We start from the raw sequence: 20,848 nt of genomic DNA on the forward strand, positions 1-20,848 counted from the left end.
ACTACAGCCACAAGCATTCATTTTCTCCCCCCTGGATGCTCAGTAGCAGGAGTATGTACTATCTACAAGATGCACTGCCAAATTCACCAAAGATCCTCAGACAGCACCTTCCAAACCCACAACCATTTCCATCTAGAAGGACAAGGGCAGCAGATATATGGGACCACCACCACTTGCAGTAACCCTCCAAGCTACTCACCATTCTGACTTGAAAATATTTGGTTGTTCCTTCATCGTTGCTGGGTCAAAATCTTGGAATTCCTTCCCTAATGCCATTGTGGGGTAACTCACAGTAGATGGACTGCAGTGGTTCAGAAGGCAGCTCACCACCACCTTCTCAAGGGCAACCACAAATGGGCATTAAATGTTGGCTAGCCAGCAACACCCACATCCTACACATGAATAACTAAACTAATGCTTGGGGAAGAGAATTCCAAAGATTCTCAACCTTACCAAAGAAATCTTCACCAACCCCCCATCCATCTCTGTCTGAAATGGGTGACCTCTTATTCTTAAACAGTGACTCCTAACTCTAGATTCTTCCTTTCATCATCCACCTGGTCAGATCCCCCTCATGATCTTATATATTTAAATTAAGTCACCTTTGACACTTCTAAACTCCAGAGGATACAGGCTTAGTCTGTATAGCCTTTTCTCACAAGGCAATCCGCTCTTCCAGGTATTAGTCAAGTAAACTTCCTTGAACAACTTCCAACAAGTACAATACAGTAACTAGTGCTATACACAGTATAGGTCTCACCAGTATGCTAAATCACTGAACCATCACCTCCCTACTCTTTCACTCAGTTTCTCTTGCAATAAACGATAATATTTTATTTGCTTTCTTGAATACTTGCTATTAGTGAGAACTGCAGATTCTGGAGGATCAGAAGCTAAGAATACTGCAGCGAGTAACTCACTTTCTGTCTCTTTAAAGCTTGTCTGATTCTGGAGAGTAGATAAAGACAAGCTGGAAAAAGCACAGTAGGTCAAGCAGCATCAGAGGGGAAGGGGAGTCCTTTCATCAGGATTGGGGGGTGGGGGGGGGAGGAAGGAAGGGAGCTGAGAAATAAATGGGAGGGCAGAGCTGGGGGAAAGGTGGGTGGGATGGTGATAGCTGGATGCAGGTTGGAGGTTGCTATGATTGGTCAGTATGAAGGGTGGGACAGATAGGTGGGAAGGAAGGTTCACAGGTAGGGTCAGGTTAAGGGGGTGGGGTGGGGTGGGGTGGGGGTGAGATGAGAGGAGAGGATGGGGAGATTTGGAGGCTGGCGAATTCTATGTTAAGGCATATGGTTGTAAGCTCCTGGGGCAGAAGATGAGGGAAGATTGACACGGATTATCTGTTCATTTTATCTGCTACTTCCTTATCTTGCACTAATATTTCCCTGGACTCATTTCCTACAGGACAAACACTTACTTTGTTAATTTTTCTTTCTAAATTCCTGAAGAAACATTGCCTGTCTGATTTTATATTTTTGTCTGACTTTCTCTCGTTCTTCTAATCGACTTGTGCATTGTGCATATAAGCATATATAGTACGAGCTGCATTAGGCCTTTCAGCTGCTCAATCAGTTGACAACATCGTCACCAATCTGATTGTAGTTTCAATTTCATTTTTCTTCTTACTCTTGATCACCTTTAAATTTTCAGGAATAAGGGAAACCAATCTACCATTGTGTTAAAATAATCACTTACCCTGCCTCCACTGTTCTGTGGGAAATGGGTCCCAAAGAGTCATGACTTGCTTAGAGGGAAAATTCCTCCTTTATCTATCCTAAATGATAGACCTGTTACTTTTAAACTGTGACACCCCCCCACAACCGGTTCTAATCTTTTTTATAAGACAAAACATCCTTTTGAAAGTGACCATGTAATTTTACTTTCTTACTTCTCTTTGTATCATCAGCAAATTTATAAACCCCATACATTCAGTCCCTGCATTCAAAATATTTATCTAAGTTCTCACTAATGGAAGTCATAACACTGCTACCAGTGGCACATTGATCATGTGTTGCCAGTCCAAAAATGACCTATTTATGCCCACTTGTTGCTTACTAATAGAGTCATGGAATCATAAAGATATACGGTATGAAAACAGACCCTTTGGGTCCAACTCCTCTATGCCGACTAAATATCCTAAGTTAATCTAGTCCAATTTGCCAGCATTTGGCCCATATCCTTCTAAACCCTTTCTATTCATCCATCCATCCAAATGCCTTTTAAATGTTGTAATTGTACCAGCCTCCACCACTACCTCTGGCAGTTCATTCTGTACATGCACCACAATCTCTGTATGAATAAGTTGCCCCTTATGTTCCTTTTAAATATTTCACCTCTCACCTTAAACCTATACTCTCCAGTTTGGACTCACCTACCCTAGGAAAAAGACCTTGGCTATTCACTTTATCCATGCCCCTCATGATTTTATAAACCACTATAAGGTCACCCCTCAGCCTCCAATGCTCCAGGGAAAATAGCTCCAGCCTACTGAGCCTCTCCCTTTAGCTCAAACCTTCCAACCCTGGCAATATCCTTGTAAATCTTCAAAGTTTCACAACATCTTTCCTATACCAGGGACCGAAATTGAATGCTGTATACCAAATGTGGCCTAACCAATGTACTGTACAGCTGCAACATGACCAATCTTCTATCCTTGCTAATTTGTTATCATCTATACCATGATCTCTTATTTTGCAGAGTAATTTTTGATGTGGCAATGTGGTAAATGCTTTCTAAATATTGTATATTGCACAGGTTTCTCTTTATCTAATTGCTAGCTAAGTTAGTCAAACACAATTTCCCTTCCATAAAATCATATTGATTTTGATCGTTTTAAGATTTTCCAGGTGCTCTGCTCTGGCATGCTTAATAGGAGATTCCAACATTTTCGTTATGACAGATGTTCGATTAACTGACCTATATTGTCCTGTGTCCTGACTCTTTCCTTTTTTAATTAGATTAGAGGAATCTCATTATTGATTTTCCAGAATCTATGGAATTTTAGAAAATTAAAACAAATACCTCTACTGTGTCAACAGCCATATATTTTAATATCTCAGATAAAGTTCATCAATCCATGGGGAACACTATCACTCACAAGTTCCCCTCCAACCCATTCATCATTCTGACTTAGAAATATATTCTCATTCCTGCAATGTCACTGAGCCAAAATCATGCTGTTATAGGTTTACCAAACCAAATGGGTTGCAACTGTTGAAGAGGCATCTTACCAGCATCTTCTCAAGGGCAATTAGGGTTAAGCAACAAATGTTGCCCTAACCAAGATTCCCACATCCTATCAATGAATAAGGTAAAAAGGACCAAGAGACGTGTTGGAATTAAGTTCTATTAATTTTCTCAGCACCATTTTCCTGGTAATTGTTTAAATTCTTTACCCCTTTTAAAATTCTGATTTACAGTTTTGGGGATGTTATTCATATGCATTGCAGTGAAGGTCAGAAAAAAGTGTTGTTCATTTGTTATTTCCATATTTTCTATTATCAATTACGCAGACTCTGTCTGGAGAGGAGAGTGAAAACAGTGGAGACAAGACTGGAGTGGTGCTGGAAAAGCACAGCAGGTCAGGCAGTATCTGAGGACAGGAAATATTGACAGTTCAGGCAAAAGCCCTTCAGCAGGAATTATGCCCGAAACATTGATCCTCCTGCTCCTCGGATGCTGCCTAAGTTGTGGCCATCCTTCCCAAGAGTTTCCCCTTTCTTCTCCCCTAAAAAGCTGTTGAAATCTCCTTCACCAGACTTTTAGTCTCCTACAATATTATCATCTTTGTTTCAATGTCGACCTATACTTCTGTGATGCTCCTTGCTATAGATACGAATTAAAATGGTTGTCCATAAAAACAGAAAATAATGAAGATACCCCAGTTTCTTTAAAATATTTCCCATGGAGGGAGCTTGCATCCAACCCCTGGCTGTTCTGAAGCTTTAGTTCTCTCCACCAGTTGGGTGGTTTCTAAAGACTTTGCTAGTCAAAGTGTTTAGGTATATGGAATGGGTCGAAATACAGGTCTGCCATGATAATGGTTGGTTGATAGAAAAGAGTCAAGCTACTAGCTAGCCTCCAGCTGTTCTAGTGTTCCTCTAGTTGGTGAAGGGGTAGAGTGAGAAGTCAAAAGCCTAATGTCAACAACTGAAGGATTATTTACACTCCTATTTTGTTCTCTGTAGTTATGCGAGCAGACCCGATGATAATTACGAAGATCCAAATGATGTGGCAGCAATTAAGGAAGCTCAGGAAAATATGGGAGATTTCAAGTTAAAGACCGCTGCAGACTACACTGTGCCAGAACACCTGCGTATTAATGCAGAAAAGAAAAGGAACCAGCTTGTTCGCCTCGAGGAGGCGGTATGTACTTGCATGGGATTTATTATGTACCATGCATGTTCTCCTCTTCCACAGGGGCTTGTTGATCACTGTTGAATTTAATGTACTCCTAAGTGAGAACTTTAGGATAGTCTATTTTCCCAGTAGGATAAAAAGTGGCTGAACATTCTGGTTTGATGAATTATTTAATTGTGTTTGCACCCCGAGCTGTAGGGAGCTCAATAGAGTTCAAAGACAACAGAAGGAATTTCTTCTGAATGCAGAGGTGCACATAACAGGAACAGCATGAACTGCTGACCATTTGACTCAACTGCCTTAGTACTTACACTCTATGTTAGCAAACAGTTCTAATCATACAGTCACACCCTGTTTGCCAAACTATAATTTTGTTGTTATGTGTATCTTTAGTCTGACCTTAGATTTCCTGCCTCAAAAACATTTGGGATTCCTCCCCATAATTTTTGAGGTGTGAAAAATCTCACAATCTTTTCGCCTTTGAACCCTGGCCATATTCCTTGTTGGTGCTGGCCTCTTAGTGTAATGGAATGTTGCATCTAAGTACAAAACTCAAAAATCATTGAAAGGAAAAGAAGAGAAGGTCTATCAAGTTTATCAACTCTTTATCTCCTGTCAACATTGCAATCTCAAGCATTGTGCAAACATCTTCCCACTCTGTCATAGTCACGTCAATCTCAGAGTGACAAAATATGCCGGAACAAATTTGTGGCCAGTTCAAGAAAACTATGGGATTTCTCTTGGGCTAAAGCAAAGTCCAGGCAACTTGGTTGCCCACTACTCATAGTCAATCTCAACTAAGTGACAACTTACCGCCCGATACAAGAATTTGTTGAGCTTTCTTTAAAAGCACTGTAGCACTTTTATTTTCAGTAAATTTCTTAAAAGGAGACAACGGTTCATTGGAAAAGTATATATTGTCTTGTACTTTAACTGAAGTGGCTAAAGACATCTTTTCTGTGCACAATACAGAGTACTGAGAAATGTATACAGAGCTAATTATGTGATATAATATAGCCTTTAAGTGTGACAATTGTATATTTCATATCTCTTTTAATCTGTAATTTAAATGAGTAGTACCAGTTTTTAGTCAGGCCTTAGAACCAGCATTAAATTGTGGGTGTCTCTTAAATGTCATCGCCAATTGGACTTAATTATATCATCTGGCATATTTCTGAAGTCACACTGGGAGATGGATGCCTATAACCTATAATTTGCAATTGACAAGAAATGGGATGGCAGGACTGACATACGAAGAGGAACTGGATCAGCTAGGACTGTATTCACTGAGGTTGTAAATGAGAGGGATCTCATAGAAACCTAGATTATTCTAACAGAATGAGACAGGCTGATGACTTGGGAGTCCAGATTCAGGAGTAACAGACTGATAATACAGATTGGCCATTTGGGGTGGAGATGAGAAATTTCTTCACCCAGAGAGTGGTAAGCCTTTAAAGTTTTCTGCCTCAAGAGGTGTTTGAGGCCAGAATAGTGAATGTTTCAAAAGGGAGTTAAATTAGTTCTTAGGGCCAAAGAAATCAACGGATCCGTGGAGAAAGCAGAAACAGGGTACTGAGTATGATGATCAGCCATGATCACATTGGATGGCAGAACAGGCTAGAGGAGCCAAACAGACTACTACTCCTATTTTCTATGTTTATATGACATGTTTAATGACTCATAATAATATCCCAGCTTTTGTGTTCACCCTACGTTTGGATAATTACACAATATGTACAGACACAGTTATTAGAGTATTCTATTTGCATTCTATGACCTAATAAGATGTTTTTAAAAATCTTTTATAGATTCATGAACTTAAAGTTGCAATGAGTGAGAAGGTGGTTTATCTTCGTGACACAAAAGTCAATATTATTAAACAAATCACCAGTCTTACTGAGGAGTTGAGGTTGATACAGACCAAGCTTGATCCTTCACAACGTCTTCCCATTCCAACTGTCCCAAGTCTGTACCCTGATGAAACACCTGAGAAGAAGTTCCAGTATGACCATGAAAAACTACTGGAATTCAAGGAAAGAAATGGTTCCAACAAGAAGATATCTGAACAGTTTGGTGAAGGAGCAAAATTATCTGAAACTGTGAATATATCAGAAACCAGCACAAGCCAACAATTAGAACAAAACATTGCTTCAACCAGAGACAGTTTTGCAATCGAACCATCACCGCTGGAGGTCGAAATCAAAATCATTGAAAATAAAACCAATTTGTATTTGCAAACTGCAGTGCTGCAGAAGGTATGTTGTAGATGGTGATGATGACAGAGAGTAACATGTTAATCTGAGTATAAACACGCATTGCATTTTAGTTGACCTAAGTAAATTTGACTCCTTTATAAAGCAGATGGTTTTACAGACAGTCTGAAACAACATCCGCTGATATTTATGATGTGGAATAAAGTCTGCCTGACCTATGCTGAATATTCTTAACCTTACACTAACACTGGCATTAGTATGATATTAAACATTATCTGTTAATGATTAGTGATGTGGAGATGTAGCTCTGAATATCAGCTGGCCCCACTGACTCCTGGCTTGGAGCTTAAGGTATAACATGTTGGCAATAATCAAAAACTCATCATGAAAATTATTGCTCTTGTTGTATGACATGTAGCTGTGGAAGGGGAAATTACAAGGACTCTGACCCAAATTTTTAATTACGCTATGGCCATAGGGGAGGTGCCAGAAGGATGGAGGACAACTGATTCAGTGCCACTTTTCAAGAAGATAGAAGAGGTAAATCAAGAAGATAGAAGAGGTAAACCAAGAAAAGAAAAATCAATGAGTCTCATATCTGTAATGGGGCAACTATTAGAGAAAATTCTGAAGGACAGATTTCATTTCCACTTGGAGAGGCAAGGTTTGATCAAGGTAGTCAGTATGATTTTATCAGAAGGAGGTTATGTCTAAAAAATTGATAGAATTTTTGAGGAGGTGACCAAGTGCAATTTGGAGCAGCAAGGTGGCTCAGTGGTTAACACTGGGTTCGATTCCAGCCCCGGGTGACTGTCTGTGTGGAGTTTACACATTCTTCCTGTGTCTGCGTATGTTTCCTCCAGGTGCTCTGGTTTCCTCATAGTGCTCAGGGATGTGTAGGTTACGTGCATTAGTCTAGGGTAAATGTAGTATAGTAGGAAACAAGGGTCTGTGTGGGTTACTCTTCGGAGGGTCTGTGTGGATTTGTTGGGCCGAAGGGCATGTTTCCACACAGTAGCCATTCTATGTCATTTGTATGGAGTTCAGTAAAGCCTTTGATAAGGCCTTATGTGGGAAATTGATGAAGAAAGTAAAAGCACATGGAATGCAGGGTAATTTGGCAAGATGGATTCAAAATTGGTTTAATCATTGGAGACAGAGGGTGGTGAAAGAAGGCTGTTTGTGTGACTGGAGCCCAGTGTGCAGTGGCGTATCACAGGGATCAGTGCTGGGTCTCTCTTGTTCATGATACATTTTATTCTGCTATAACAATGAATTTGCAGTAACGTGATTGATTATTTGGGCATGCTGTTTGTAAAGCGCAAACTTTTAATCTGCGTTGGCTGTAACACGATTACATCACCAACAGTTTAAGCACTGTTTCCAAAGCGCGATTTTTCTATAACACGGGATTGCACAAGAACGCAACGATCATATTATAAATGAACTTACTGTATATATGAATGATGCTGATGAAAGTGTAGGGTGAGGTGATAAGTCAGTTTCTGGATGACGTAAAGATTGTCTGAGTGGTTAATAGTGAAGAAGAGGGTCTCAGTTACCGGAAGATACAGATGGGTTGTCCAACAGGCGGCATGGTGGCTCAGTGGTTAGCACTGCTGCCTCACAGCACCAGGGTCCCAGGTTTGATTCCAGCCTCAGTTGACTGTATGGAGTTTGCACATTCTCCCCATGTCTGTGTGGGTTTCCTCCCACAGCCCAAAGATGTGCAGGTCAGGTGAATTGGCCATGCTAAATTGCCCACAGTGTTAGGGGCATTAGTCAGAGGGAAATGGGTCTGGGTGGGTTACTCTTTGGAGGGTTGGTGTGGACTGGTTGGGCTGAAGAACCTGTTTTCACACTGTAGGGAATCTACTCAAATGGGTTGATCTATGGCGTGTAGAATTTAACCCTGTTAAGTTTGAGATGATACACTTTGGATAAAATAACATAACAGGGGACTGCTCAATGAATGGCAGGACACTAGGAAGCTCGGAAGAACAGAGGGATCTTGCGATGGGCTGCTCTTCAGAGGGTTGATGTGGACTCAATGGGCCAAATGGCCTGGTTCAACATTGTAAGGATTCTGTGCTTCACAGGGGGCACTTGCATTTATAATTCAAGGCATAGGTTATACAAACTGTGAGGTTGTGTTGGAGCTGTACGAACATTGGTTAGGCCATAACTGGAGTGTTGTGTAGAGTTCTGGTCACTGCACTATCGGAATGATGTGATTGCACAGGCAGACGTATTTCACCAGGATGTTGCCTGGGTTATAACATTTCAGCTAAGAAGAGAGGCTGGATTGGCTTGTGTTGTTTTCTTTAGGGCAGAGAAAGCTGAGGGGAGACATGACAAAGGTCTATAAAATTATTGGGGTGCATAGTCAGGTTAGACAGGACCAGCTATTCCACTGATGAAGTAGTGAGGGAATATAATTTTAAACTGAAGGGCAGGAGACTCAGAGAGGATTTGAGGAAAAATATTTTAACACAGTGGTGAAAATTTGAAACACACTGCCTGGAAGAGTAAGAGGGGTGGGGAAACCTCGCAACTGTTCACTTGATGAGCACTTGAAATGTTATGATTTGGAGGTGCCGGTGTTGGCATGGGGTGTACAAAGTTAAAAATCACACAAAACCAGGTTATAGTCCAACAGGTTTAAATGGAAGCACTAGCTTTCGGAGCACCACTCCATCAGGTGGTTGATGAAGGAGCAGCGCTCCGAAAGCTAGTGCTTCCAGTTAAATCTATTGGATTATAACCTGGTGTTGTGTGATTTTTAACTTTGAAATATTATAGCATTCAAGACTGTGGGTCATGTGGTGGAATGTGGAATTAGTTTCTATGGATTAGTGCAGATTTGATGGGCCAAAGGGCATCTTCTGTGCTGTATGTCTCCATGACTAAACTCAGTCCCAGCTGGATTTTACTGTCTCACAGCAAAGTTCCTGCTGGTTTTCATTGTCCCGTTGCACAATCTCGGCTGGAGTTTGCAGTCCTACTGCATAGTTCTTGCTGTGTTACACTGTATCACTGCATTAATTCCTGATGGGAGTTACACTCTCACAGTGCAGTCATGGTTATCATGGTTCTACTGCAAGCCCCTACTGGGTATCGCTGTCCCACTGCACACTCCAGGTAGGTTACAATATTGCACTGCAGATTCTTGGCTAGCTTTACCTGTAGTACTTTTCCTGCTGATTAAAATTGTCCCTGTTTCTGAAGATGAGTAACTGGGTGTGTGTGTGTGTGTGTGTGTATCTTTGTGAGCGGGTATGTGTGTGTGAATCTATGTCTGGGAATATACAGTGTGGTGAGGTTACCTGTAGTGTGATATGAACCCAAGATCATGGTTGACCCCGTCCTCGTGGGTATGGAATGTAGCTATCGGCCTCTGATCAGCGATTTTGCATTGTTACATATCTCGAAGTCTGCCTTGGAGGATGCTCACCCAAAGATCAGATGCTGAATGTCCTGGACTGCTGAAGTGTTCCCCCATTGGGAGGGAACCCCCCCTGTGTGTTGGTTGTTGTGCAGTGTACATTCATCCGTTGTCATAGCATCTGCAAGGTCTCAACAATGTGTCACGCCTCAGGTCATCCTTGCCTGCATGGTATAAGATAGATAGACGACATTGGCTGAGTCACATGAATGCCTGCCATGTACGTGTTGTGTGGTGTTCCCACATGTGACAGTAATATCTATGGCAATGATCTGACATGTCCTGCAGAGGTTACCATGGCAGGGTTGTGTGGTGTTGTGGTTGATGTTGTCCTGAAGGTTGGGTTGTTGATGTGTTGAAGGCTGCGGAGAACATGGTGTAGTTTCTCCGCTTCAGGGACTTACTTCCATGCAGCAGAGAAACTATGCCATGCTCTTTGCAGCCTTCAACACATTATTGACAATGATGAATATCTCGTCACAGACTTCCCTATGCTTGCATTTCTTGCCTTCAAACAACTGCTGAACCTGAAACAGACCATTGTTCGCAGCAAACTACCTAGCCTTCAGGACAACATCGACCACAACACCACACAACCATGCCATGGCAACCTCTGCAGGACTTGTCAGATCATCGACATGGATACTACCATCACACCTGGGAACACCACCCACCACGTACATGGCAGGTGCTCATGTCACTCGGCCAATGTCGTCTATCTTATACAATGCAGGCAAGGAAGCCCCAAAGCATGGTACATTGATGACACTATGCAGGCACTACGATAACAGATGAATGGACACCATAAAATGATCAACACATAGGGGGTTCCCTCCTAGTGGGGGAATATTTTGACGAGCCAGGATATTCAGCATCTGATCTTTGGGTGAGCATGCTCCTCCAAGGCAGAATTTGAGATATGTAACAATGCAAAATCGCTGAGCAGAGGCTGATAGCTATGTTCTGTACCCAGGACAGCCTCAGCGATGATCTTGGGTTTATGTCACACTACAGTAACCCTTCCACATTATAGACTCACACATGCATGAGCACACTTGCACAGACCCTCTCCTACACACAAACTCACGCACATGCACACTCACATATACGTACATGTGCACGCTCACAGACTCTCTCAAATATGTGCGCACGCACACACATACGAGGAATTATTTGGAATCATAGAGATGTACAGCATGGAAATAGACCCTTCGGACCAACTTGTCCATGCCACCTGGATATCCTAACCTAATCTAATCCCATTTGCCAGCACTTTGCGCATACCCCTCTCAACTCTTCCTATTCATATACCCATCCACATGCCTCTTAAATGTTGGAATTGTACCAGCCTCCACCACTTCCTCTGGCAGCTCATTCCATACACATACCACCCTCTGCATGAAAAAGTTGCCCCATAGGGCCCTTTTAAATCTTTCCTCTCTCACCCTAAACCTATGCCATCTATTTCTGCACTCTCCCGAGGCAGGGAAAAGGCCTTGTCCATTTACCCTAACCATAAGACACACCAGGGATCATCCAGTGAACGTTCTCTCAATTGCCTCCAGTGAAATAATATATTTTTTTAAATAAAATGACCAAAATTGCTCGCAGTGCTCCAGATGTGGTCTCACTAGCAGCTTGTACAGTTGCAGGAAGACTTCCCTTCTCTTGTACGCCAATCCCCTTGAAATAAGGGTCAACATTCCTTATGTTCCTGATTACCTGCTGCAGTATACTAGCTTTCTCTGTTTAGTGCACAAGTACCCCCGGATCCCTTTGCAACTTTCTGCAGTTTCTTGTCCATTTAAATAATATTCTGTTGTTTTGTTCTCCCTTCCAAAATGAACAACATTGCACTTTCCCACATTATATTACATTTGCCAATTTTTTGCCCATTTACTTAACCTACCAATATCTCTCTCTGTAAACAGTTTGTATCTTTCTTGTAACAAGCATTTCCACTTATTTTGTGTTGTCAGCAAATTTGGCTACAGTGCATTTGCTTCCTTCCTCCAAATTATTAGTACATATTATAAACAGTTGTGGTCCTAACACTAAGCCCTTGGGAATCCCACTGGCTATGGGTTGCCAGTTCTGAAAGTGAACTCCTTATCCCCACTTACTGTTTCCTGCATATTAGCCAATTCTCTATCCATGCCATATACTACCCCTAACACCAGGGGCTCTTATCTTATGACTTAATCTTTTGTCAGGTACCTCGTTGATTACCTTCTCAAAGACCAAATGCAGCACATCTTACCGGTTCTCCTTTATCTACTCTGGTTGAGACTTCCCCGCAATACTTTAATAAATTAATCATACACGATTTCACTTTCATGAAACATGTTGGCTCAGCTTGATTAGATTATGATTTTCCAAATGTTCTGCTATATTTTCCTTAATAATGATTCCAGTACTTTTCCAACAATAGGTATTTGGCAAATCATCTGGTGGTTATCCGGTGTCACATTGGCAGTTTTCCAATCCTCCAGTACTTCTCCAAAATCCAAGGATTTTTTGGAAAAATACAAGAAATGCATCCATATGTCTGTAGCTACCTCTTTTCAGATCTAAGGATGCAAGCTATCAGAGCCAAGTGACTTATTTGCTTTTAATCTTCTTTTTGTCTAATACTGTTTCCATAGTGACAGAGATAGCACTTAATTCCTTCCCTGTATTTTTTTTAGTATTTTGGAGAGATGTTCAAAGTCAAATCATTATTTCTACCACGGATTGACAGCTCATTGTTGTTTGGGCTCCCTACAAACTAACAGTGAACACATATCAAAATTAATTAATTGGCTGTAAATCATTTAAGGATGCTCTTCTGGAGCAAGTGGAAAACACCATAAAAAAGCAAGTTATTTGTTTTTCTTCTTGTCTCTAAAAATCAGTGCTTCCTTTCAATCAGAATCATCATCACCATCATCAAATCCCATTCCTTCCACTGGCTTTCAGCTACTTAGCTTCCTGGACCCCTAACCTGGCTTTACTGTATCGAATTTCTCCCCTTCCATCTCGAACTGCACATGATTCCAGAGGATAGATTAACTTGCACTTCTTTCCCCCCATTTTCTTTAGCCCCAGCTTCCAGCCCCACTCCTTATTTCCAAAAGTAAAAAGGAACTCATTGATGATAACGTAGAAACCATTGCCTAGCAACTTTTGGTCCATTCATCTCTCTTCTTTTCCCTTTGCTCAAACCTCTCCAACTTCCCCTTTAATGCTAGTCCTTTACCCCATGATGCACTCTTACATTTTTCCACACTGTTCAAGCTCATCTGCTGTTATGAGCCTGCTCCTTATTCCTTTGATCCCATTCCTTGAAACAATGTCCCTTCGACAGTTTTGCCTGCATATTATCGCAAATGACTCCCCACTGTCAGACATCCACTTCTTCATTTGAAAACTGTCATAGTCACCCACAGTCTCAAATTTCCACCATCCTTTCCTCATGAACTATTGCCGCATCTCCCACCTCCTTTGGCTAACATATCCTGTTCTGAATTGAGTTTAAATTGCGGTGGGACAACGAAGTTGTCAAGCAGTGAAATCAGACTTCCTGCCATTGTTTCTGCATGCTGTGTACCTGATCCTTCTGAAAGGACAAGAAAGAGATGTGGATCAGGCTCTGTTTGTGGGGAGAGATTAAACTTTTTGTGCGAGTGATATTTAACTAGACAGTTTCATTTTTAAAAAATGGCCTGTACTGTGTTTCAGCTCCAACTTAGGTTATTGTTCCTCCAATTTTCACTATTTGTGTTCATGCTCACTTCTTCTCAACAAAGTTCTGTGTTAGAAGGAGAATGTGGTACAGGACGTGTCAGGATGGAGTTGAATCTCGGCTGGAATCACCCTGCTGCACTGACGAAGCTAATTCTCCCCTTGCGCAAGAAAATTGAATGTATCAGAAAGAGTCACAGAGACTCTGAGTACAGTTAGCAACCAACAACTCCCTTCTGAATTAAACTTAATCATTTGAAACTGAGGAAAATTATTTTCTGAAAGGGAAATGAATCACTTGAGTCACTGGAATTCAAGAATAAGAAATGGGCAATTTAACTTTTAATGCATTTCTCTCTCCAGATTGATGATTTGATAAAGAACTTTGACGCAGAGGTTCGGGTTATTGCCCACCAGAAATGCAAGCTGGACATCTCCATGAAGATGGCGGACCTACGGCAAGTTACACTTTTTGAAGAGGTTCTTCTGTTGAAAGAGTTCGAAAAGAGTGAAGACATTTTGCAGGAACGTGTCAATCAACGCATTACTGAACGTCTAGAAACACAAGTGAGCAGCAATTTGTTTTTCATTGGCTAATAGGAATGTTTTTTAAAAATGAGCTATTGTAATATTTTCATTTTTTGTCAAAACTTCTTTAAATTTTCTTTCATTTTATGCCTTTAACTAAAAGGTGGTGAGTGCAATATTTCTACAGAATTTATGCTGCACTCATTTACAGGAATGTTGCATAGAAGGAACATTCTGGAAGGTGGTTCTTCATGCCTCACTGCCTTTGTTAGTTCTCAGAAAGACAATCTTAGCCATATTCAGTGTCCTTTTCCCATTTATCCCACTGATGTTGTGCTGTTTCTTTCAAAAAAAACACAATTCGTTCTGTACCATTTCCTTGTCCTTTCATACATATCGTAATGTTACAGTTATAAAGAAAGCAATTACCAGATTGAATAAGCAGCTTATTTGTGTGAAGGGGTGCAGAGAAGTGAAGGGAGGAAAATTAAGCAGATGATAATACAGAATTCATTAGCAACGTCTCCCTAAACCTATCAGTAGAAAATATAAGCTACATACATATGAATTAGAAGCTGGAGCAGGACTTCTTGCCCATTGGGCTGACTGCAGCATTCAATAAGATCATGGTTAACATGAATACTTCACATTCTCACTATCCCCAATAATCTTTTACCCACTTGCTTATCAATAATCTATCTTTGCCTTAAAAATGTTCAATTGTTTGTTGTCTTGAGGAATTAAGGGCTACGGGGAGAATGCGGGTAAGTGGAGTTGAAATGCCCATCAGCCATGATTGAATGGCAGAGTGGACTCGATGGGCTGAATGGCCTTACTTTCACTCCTATGTCTTATGGTCTTATGGTCTAAATCTTTGACGAAGTGAGTTCCTAAATACCTCAAAGTTCTGACAGTAAAAGCTGACAGTAAAATAATCCTGTTTATTGCAGTCTTAAAGGGGGCGATCTCTTATTTTCAAACAGTTACTCCTAGTCCTAGATCCTAGAGGAGACACCTTTTTCATATCTACCCAGTCAGATCCCCTCAGGATCTTACATGTTTGAATCAGTAGAGGGTAAGAACATAAATTAAAAAGGAGAACCTCAAAAGTAGTAATCTCAGAATTACTACCACTGCCACAAAAGAGCTAGAGTAAAAAAAAACAAGATAAAACAGATGAATATATGGAGAAATGATGTAAGAGAGTGCAATTCACGAGACATTGGGACCAACTCATGGACATGTGGGATTGATAGAAGGGTTGCATTGAGGCAGGAACAGAACTGATGTCCTCGGGCGGGAATTAGCTTATGTCATCGGGGAAGGTTTAAATTAGAATGGCAGATAGATGGGAACCTGAGCAGGGGGATGGACACAGGAGAAACAAAGATAGAAACAAAAGAAAGATAAAAGGCAGAAGGCAGAGAAAAACAAGGATGAGAAATAAATGGGGCAATAGTACATACTAAAGCGAAAATAGAATCATAGAATAGAGTCCCTACAGAGCAGAAAAGGGCTGAATGACCTCTCAAGTTTGCACTGATCCTCCAAAAGGCATCCCATCCAGACCCAGCCTGACCCCTGCACCCTATCCCCGTAAGCCTGCATTTACCATGGCTAATCAACCTAGCTTGCACATTCCTGGCTACTCTGGAGCAATTAGCATCCACTTAACCAGCACATCTTGACTGTAGGAGGAAACTGGAGCATCCAGTGGATACCCACACAGACACAAGGAGAAGGTGCAAACTCAACACAGATAGTCACCTGAGGCTGGAATAGCTCCAGCCTGGATTGGTTCCCTTGCGCTGTGAGGCAGCAGTGCTAATCACTGAGCCACTGTGCCACCCCAAGATGGCTAACAAGGTTAAAAAGACAAGTCTAAAGGCTTTGTGTCTTAATGTATGGAGCATTCACAATAAGGAAGATAAATCAACCTCTTCAGTATTATAAATGCTATAATAAACCGTGGTTACAATTGTAGAGACATAGCTGCAGGGTGACCAAGGATGAGAACTGAACATCCAGGAGTGTTCTTTACATAGGCATTGTTAATAAATGCATTAATAAGGAAGGATATTGACTTGAAAAATGATGAAGTGGAATCCATATGTATAGAATTTAGAAATGCTAGGGCAGAAAATGTTTTGGGGGTTGGCTTTCTTCTTTCACTTCTGGGGTGTGGGTATCGTTGACTGACCAGAATTTGTTGCTCTGCCCTAGTTACCACTGAGACTGTGGTGGTGAGCTGTCTTCTTGAACTGCTGTGGTCTGTGTGCTGTAGGTAGATCCACAATGCTGTTAGGGAGGGAATTCCAGGATTTTGATCTAGCAACAGTGAAGGAATGGTGGTATATTTCCACAACGAAAGTGAGGACTTTAGAAGCTGGAGTCAAAAAGTGTGGGACTGGAAAAGCACAGCAAGTCAGGCAGCATCCGAGGAGCAGGAAAATCAACATTTCAGGCCCTTCAGATTTCCCTCCCCACCTCTATCAGCATTTTACATCCAGCAGAGACTTTCTTGCACATCCAAACATCTCATCTACTGTGTTCGTTGCTCTCTAAGTGATCTCCTCTACATTGGGGAGACAGGACACCAACTTGCGAAATGTTTCAGAGAACATCTCTGGGACACATGCACCAAACAACCACTCTGTCCTGTGGCCAATCACATCAACTCCCCCTCTGCCAAAGACATGCAACTCCTGGGCCACCTCCACCACCTAATCCTAGCTACCCGACGCCCGGAGGAAGAACACCTCATCTTCCGCCTTGAGATCCTCTAACCACATGGCATCAAGGTCGATTTTACCAGTTTCCTCATCTTTCCTCCCCCCGCCACCTCAGATCTAGCCCTCCAATTTGGCAGCGCCCTCTTGAACTGTCCATCTACCTTGCAATCTATCTGCTCCACCCTCCACTCCAACCTATCACATTCCCCCCCCCTCCTGCATCTACCTATCCCCTTCCCAGCTACCTTCCCTCTAGCTGCACCTCCCCATTTATATCTCAGCCCCCATCCCCACCCACTCCAACCCCCCCCCACCCAACATTCCTAATGAAGAGCTTATGCCCGAAATGTTGATTCTCCTGCTCCTTGGATGCTGCCTGACCTGCTGTGTTTTTCCAGCTTTTCCAGCGCCACACTTTTCAACTTTGATATATTTCCAAGTCAGGATGAGTGGCTTGGAGGGGAACGTGCAAGGGATAGTGTTCCTATGTATCTGGTGCTCTTTTCCTTCTCGATCGAAGTTGCCATGGGTATGAAAGGTGTTGTCTAAGGATCTTTGGTAAATTTCTGTAGTGCATCTTGTAGCTAGTACATCTTGCTGCTACTGAGCATTAGTGGTGGGGAGGGTGGGTACTTGTGCCTATGGTGTGCCAATCGAGTGGGCTCCTTTGTTCTGGGTGCTATCAAGCTTCTTGAGTATTGTTGGAGTTGCACTCATCTAACTAAGTGGGGAGTCTCCCTTTACACTCCTGGCATAATGGTCCCAAAACAGTAGTGCAGATATAAGAGAAAGTATTACAAAAAAAAATCAAGAGTTGCATGCAATAAGGGTACAACTGTAACCATGGGTGACTTTAATTTACATTTAGATTGGAGAAACTACAAAACAATCATATTGCGGATGAGGATTTCCTGGTGTGTACATTTGATGGCTTTTTAGACCAATATGTTGAAATACCAACCAGGGAACAGGCTACTCTGCTGTGCAGTGAAGGATGAGTTAACAAGTTTGTAGTGTAGGGTCCCTTTGGGAAGATTGTCCAGAGCATGCTAGAATTTTTCATTAAGATGGAGAATGCAATAGTCAAATCCAAAACTAGGGTCCTGAATGTATAATAAAGGGAACTACATGGGTATAAAGCATGATTTGACTAGGATTAATTAGAGGAACTTTCTAAAGGGTTTGACTTTGGATACGCAATGGTTCATATTTTAAAGAACATGTGCATGAATCATGACAATGATTCATCCCTGTCTGGTGCAAACATAAAAGTGAAAGGCTAACCATGACTTACAAAAGAATTTGAGATAGTATTAGATTCAAAGAGGAGAGTATATTAATAAGGCATAGGAGGCTAACCTCTTCGTGGGTAAGGTTTTGGAGTCCATTGTGAAGGATGAGATTTCTGAATACTTGGAAGTGTAGGGTAAAATCGGGCAAAGTCAGAATGGTTTCATCAAGGGGAGGTCATACCTGTCAAATCTGCTGGAATTCTTTGAGGAATTAATGAGCAGGTTAGACCAAGGATGTTATCTATTTGGATTTCAAAAAAGGCCTTTGACAAGATGCCACACAGGAGGCTGTTGAGCAAGATAAGAGCCCATGGTGTTAGTGGCAAGATGCCAGCATGGATAGAAGGTTGGCTATCTGGCAGAAAGCAGAGAGTGGGGATAAAAGGGTTTTTCTCAGGACGGCAGCTGGTGACAAGAGGTGTTCCACAAAGCTCAGTGTTCAAACCCCAACTTTTCATTTTATGCATTAATGATCTAGATGAAAGAACTGAGGGCATTTTGGCGATGTTTGCAGATGATACAATGACAGGTAGAAGGACAGGTAGCATTGAGGAGGCGGGGAGGTTGCAGAAGGATTTGGACAGGTTAGAAGAGTGGGCAAAGAAGTGGCAGATAGAATACAACATGGGAAAGTGTGAGGTCATGCACTTTGGTAACAAGAATAGAGACATGGACTGTTTTTAAATGGGGCGAAAATTCAGAAGTCTGAAATGCAAGAGACTTGGGAGTTTTATATCAATGTAACTAGTTAAGCGTGTACAAGAAAATTTCCTGATTCAATATGTGGACGTACCTACTAGAGAAGGTGCAAAACTTGACCTACTCTTTGGGAAATAAGGCAGGACAGGTGACTGAGGTGTCAGTGGGGGAGCACTTTGGGGCCAGCGACCATAATTCTATTGGATTTAAAATAGTAATGGAAAAGGATAGACCAAATCTAAAAGTTGAGATAACCATCCTTGGAGAAAGGCCAATTTTGACGGTATTAGGCAAAAACTTTCAAAAGCTGATTGGGGGTAGATGTTCACAAGTAAAGGGATGGCTGGAAAATGGGAAGCTTTCAGAAATGAGATAACGAGAATCCAGAGAAAGTATATTCCCGTTAGGGTGAATGGAAAGGCTGATAGGTATAGGGAATACTAGATGATTAAAGAAATTGAGGGTTTAGTTAAGAAAAAGAAGGAAGCATGTGTAAGGTATAGACAGGAGAGATCAAGTGAATCCTTAGAAAGGTATAAAGGAAGTAGGAGAATACTTAAGAGGAAAATTAGGAGGGCAAAAAGGGGACATGAGATAGCTTTGGCAAATAGAATTAAGGAGAATCCAAAGACTTTTTACGAATACAAAAGGGTAACTAGGGAGAGAATATGGCCCCTCAAAGATCAGCAAGGTGGCCTTTGTGTGGAGCTGCAGAAAATGAGGGAGATACTAAATGAGTATTTTATATCAGTATTTACTGTAGAAAAGGATATAGAAGGTATAGAATGTGACATAGATGGTGACACTTTGCAAAATGTCCATATTACAGAGGAGGAAGTGCTGGATGTCTTGACATGCATAAGAGTGGATAAATCCCTAGGACCTGATCAGGTGTATCCGAGAATTCTGTGGGAAGCTAGAGAAGTGATTGCTAGGCCTCTTTCTGAGATATTTGTATCATCGATAGTCACAGGTGAGATGCTGGAAGACTGGACGTTGGCTAATGTAGTGCCACTATTTAAGAAGGGTGGTAAGGACAAGCCAGGGAACTATAGACCAGTGAGCCTGAGGTGGTGGTGGGCATATTGTTGGAGGGAATCCTGAGGGACAGGATGTACACATATTTGGAAAGGCAAGGACTGATTAGGAATAGTCAACATGGCTTTTGCGTGGGAAATCATGTCTCACAAACTTGATTGAGTCTTTTGAAGAAGTAATAGAAAGGATTGATGAGGGCAGAGTGGTAGATGTGATCAATATGGACTTCAGTAAGGCATTTGGCAAGGTTCCCCATGGGAGACTGGTTAGCAAGGTTAGATCATTTGGATATAGAACTGGCTCAAGGTAGAAGACAGAGGGTGGTAGTGGAGGGTTGTTTTTCAAACAGGAGGCCTGTGACCAGTGGAGTGCCACAAGGATCGGTGCTGGGTCCTCTACTTTTTGTCATTTACATAAATGATTTGGATGTGAGCATAAGAGGTACAGTCAGTAAGTTTGCAGATGACACCAAAATTGGAGATGTAGTAGACAGCAAAGAAGGTTACCTCAGATGGGTCAATGGGCTGAGAAGTGGCAAATGGAGTTTAATTCAGATAAATGCGAGGTGCTGTATTTTGGAAAAGCAAATCTTAGCAGGGCTTATAGACTTAATGGTAAGGTCCTAGGGAGTGAACAAAGAGACCTTGGAGTGCAAGTTCATAGCTCCTTGAAAGTGGAGTCGCAGGTGGATAGGATAGTGAAGGAGGTGTTTGGTACGCTTTCCTTATTGGTCAGAGTATTGAGTACAGGAGCTGGGAGGTCAAGTTGTGGCTGTACAGGACATTGGTTAGGCCACTGTTGGAATATTGCGTGCAA

At 41.7% G+C, this 20,848-nt stretch overlaps 1 protein-coding gene across 1 annotated transcript in view; it reads left to right on the forward strand.

Annotated features, from left to right (window-relative positions):
- Positions 1-20,848, forward strand: part of LOC132820891 (cilia- and flagella-associated protein 44) — a 162,042-nt gene that overhangs the window by 108,268 nt on the left and 32,926 nt on the right. Inside the window, exons 23-25 of the mRNA XM_060833249.1 lie at positions 4,191-4,368; positions 6,171-6,617; positions 14,107-14,310. Of these exons, the coding sequence (XP_060689232.1) occupies positions 4,191-4,368; positions 6,171-6,617; positions 14,107-14,310 (829 nt within the window). The remainder of the gene's footprint in view (positions 1-4,190; positions 4,369-6,170; positions 6,618-14,106; positions 14,311-20,848) is intronic.

This window comes from Hemiscyllium ocellatum, chromosome 12 (genome assembly GCF_020745735.1).
Source record: "Hemiscyllium ocellatum isolate sHemOce1 chromosome 12, sHemOce1.pat.X.cur, whole genome shotgun sequence".
Taxonomy (NCBI): Eukaryota; Metazoa; Chordata; class Chondrichthyes; order Orectolobiformes; family Hemiscylliidae; genus Hemiscyllium; species Hemiscyllium ocellatum.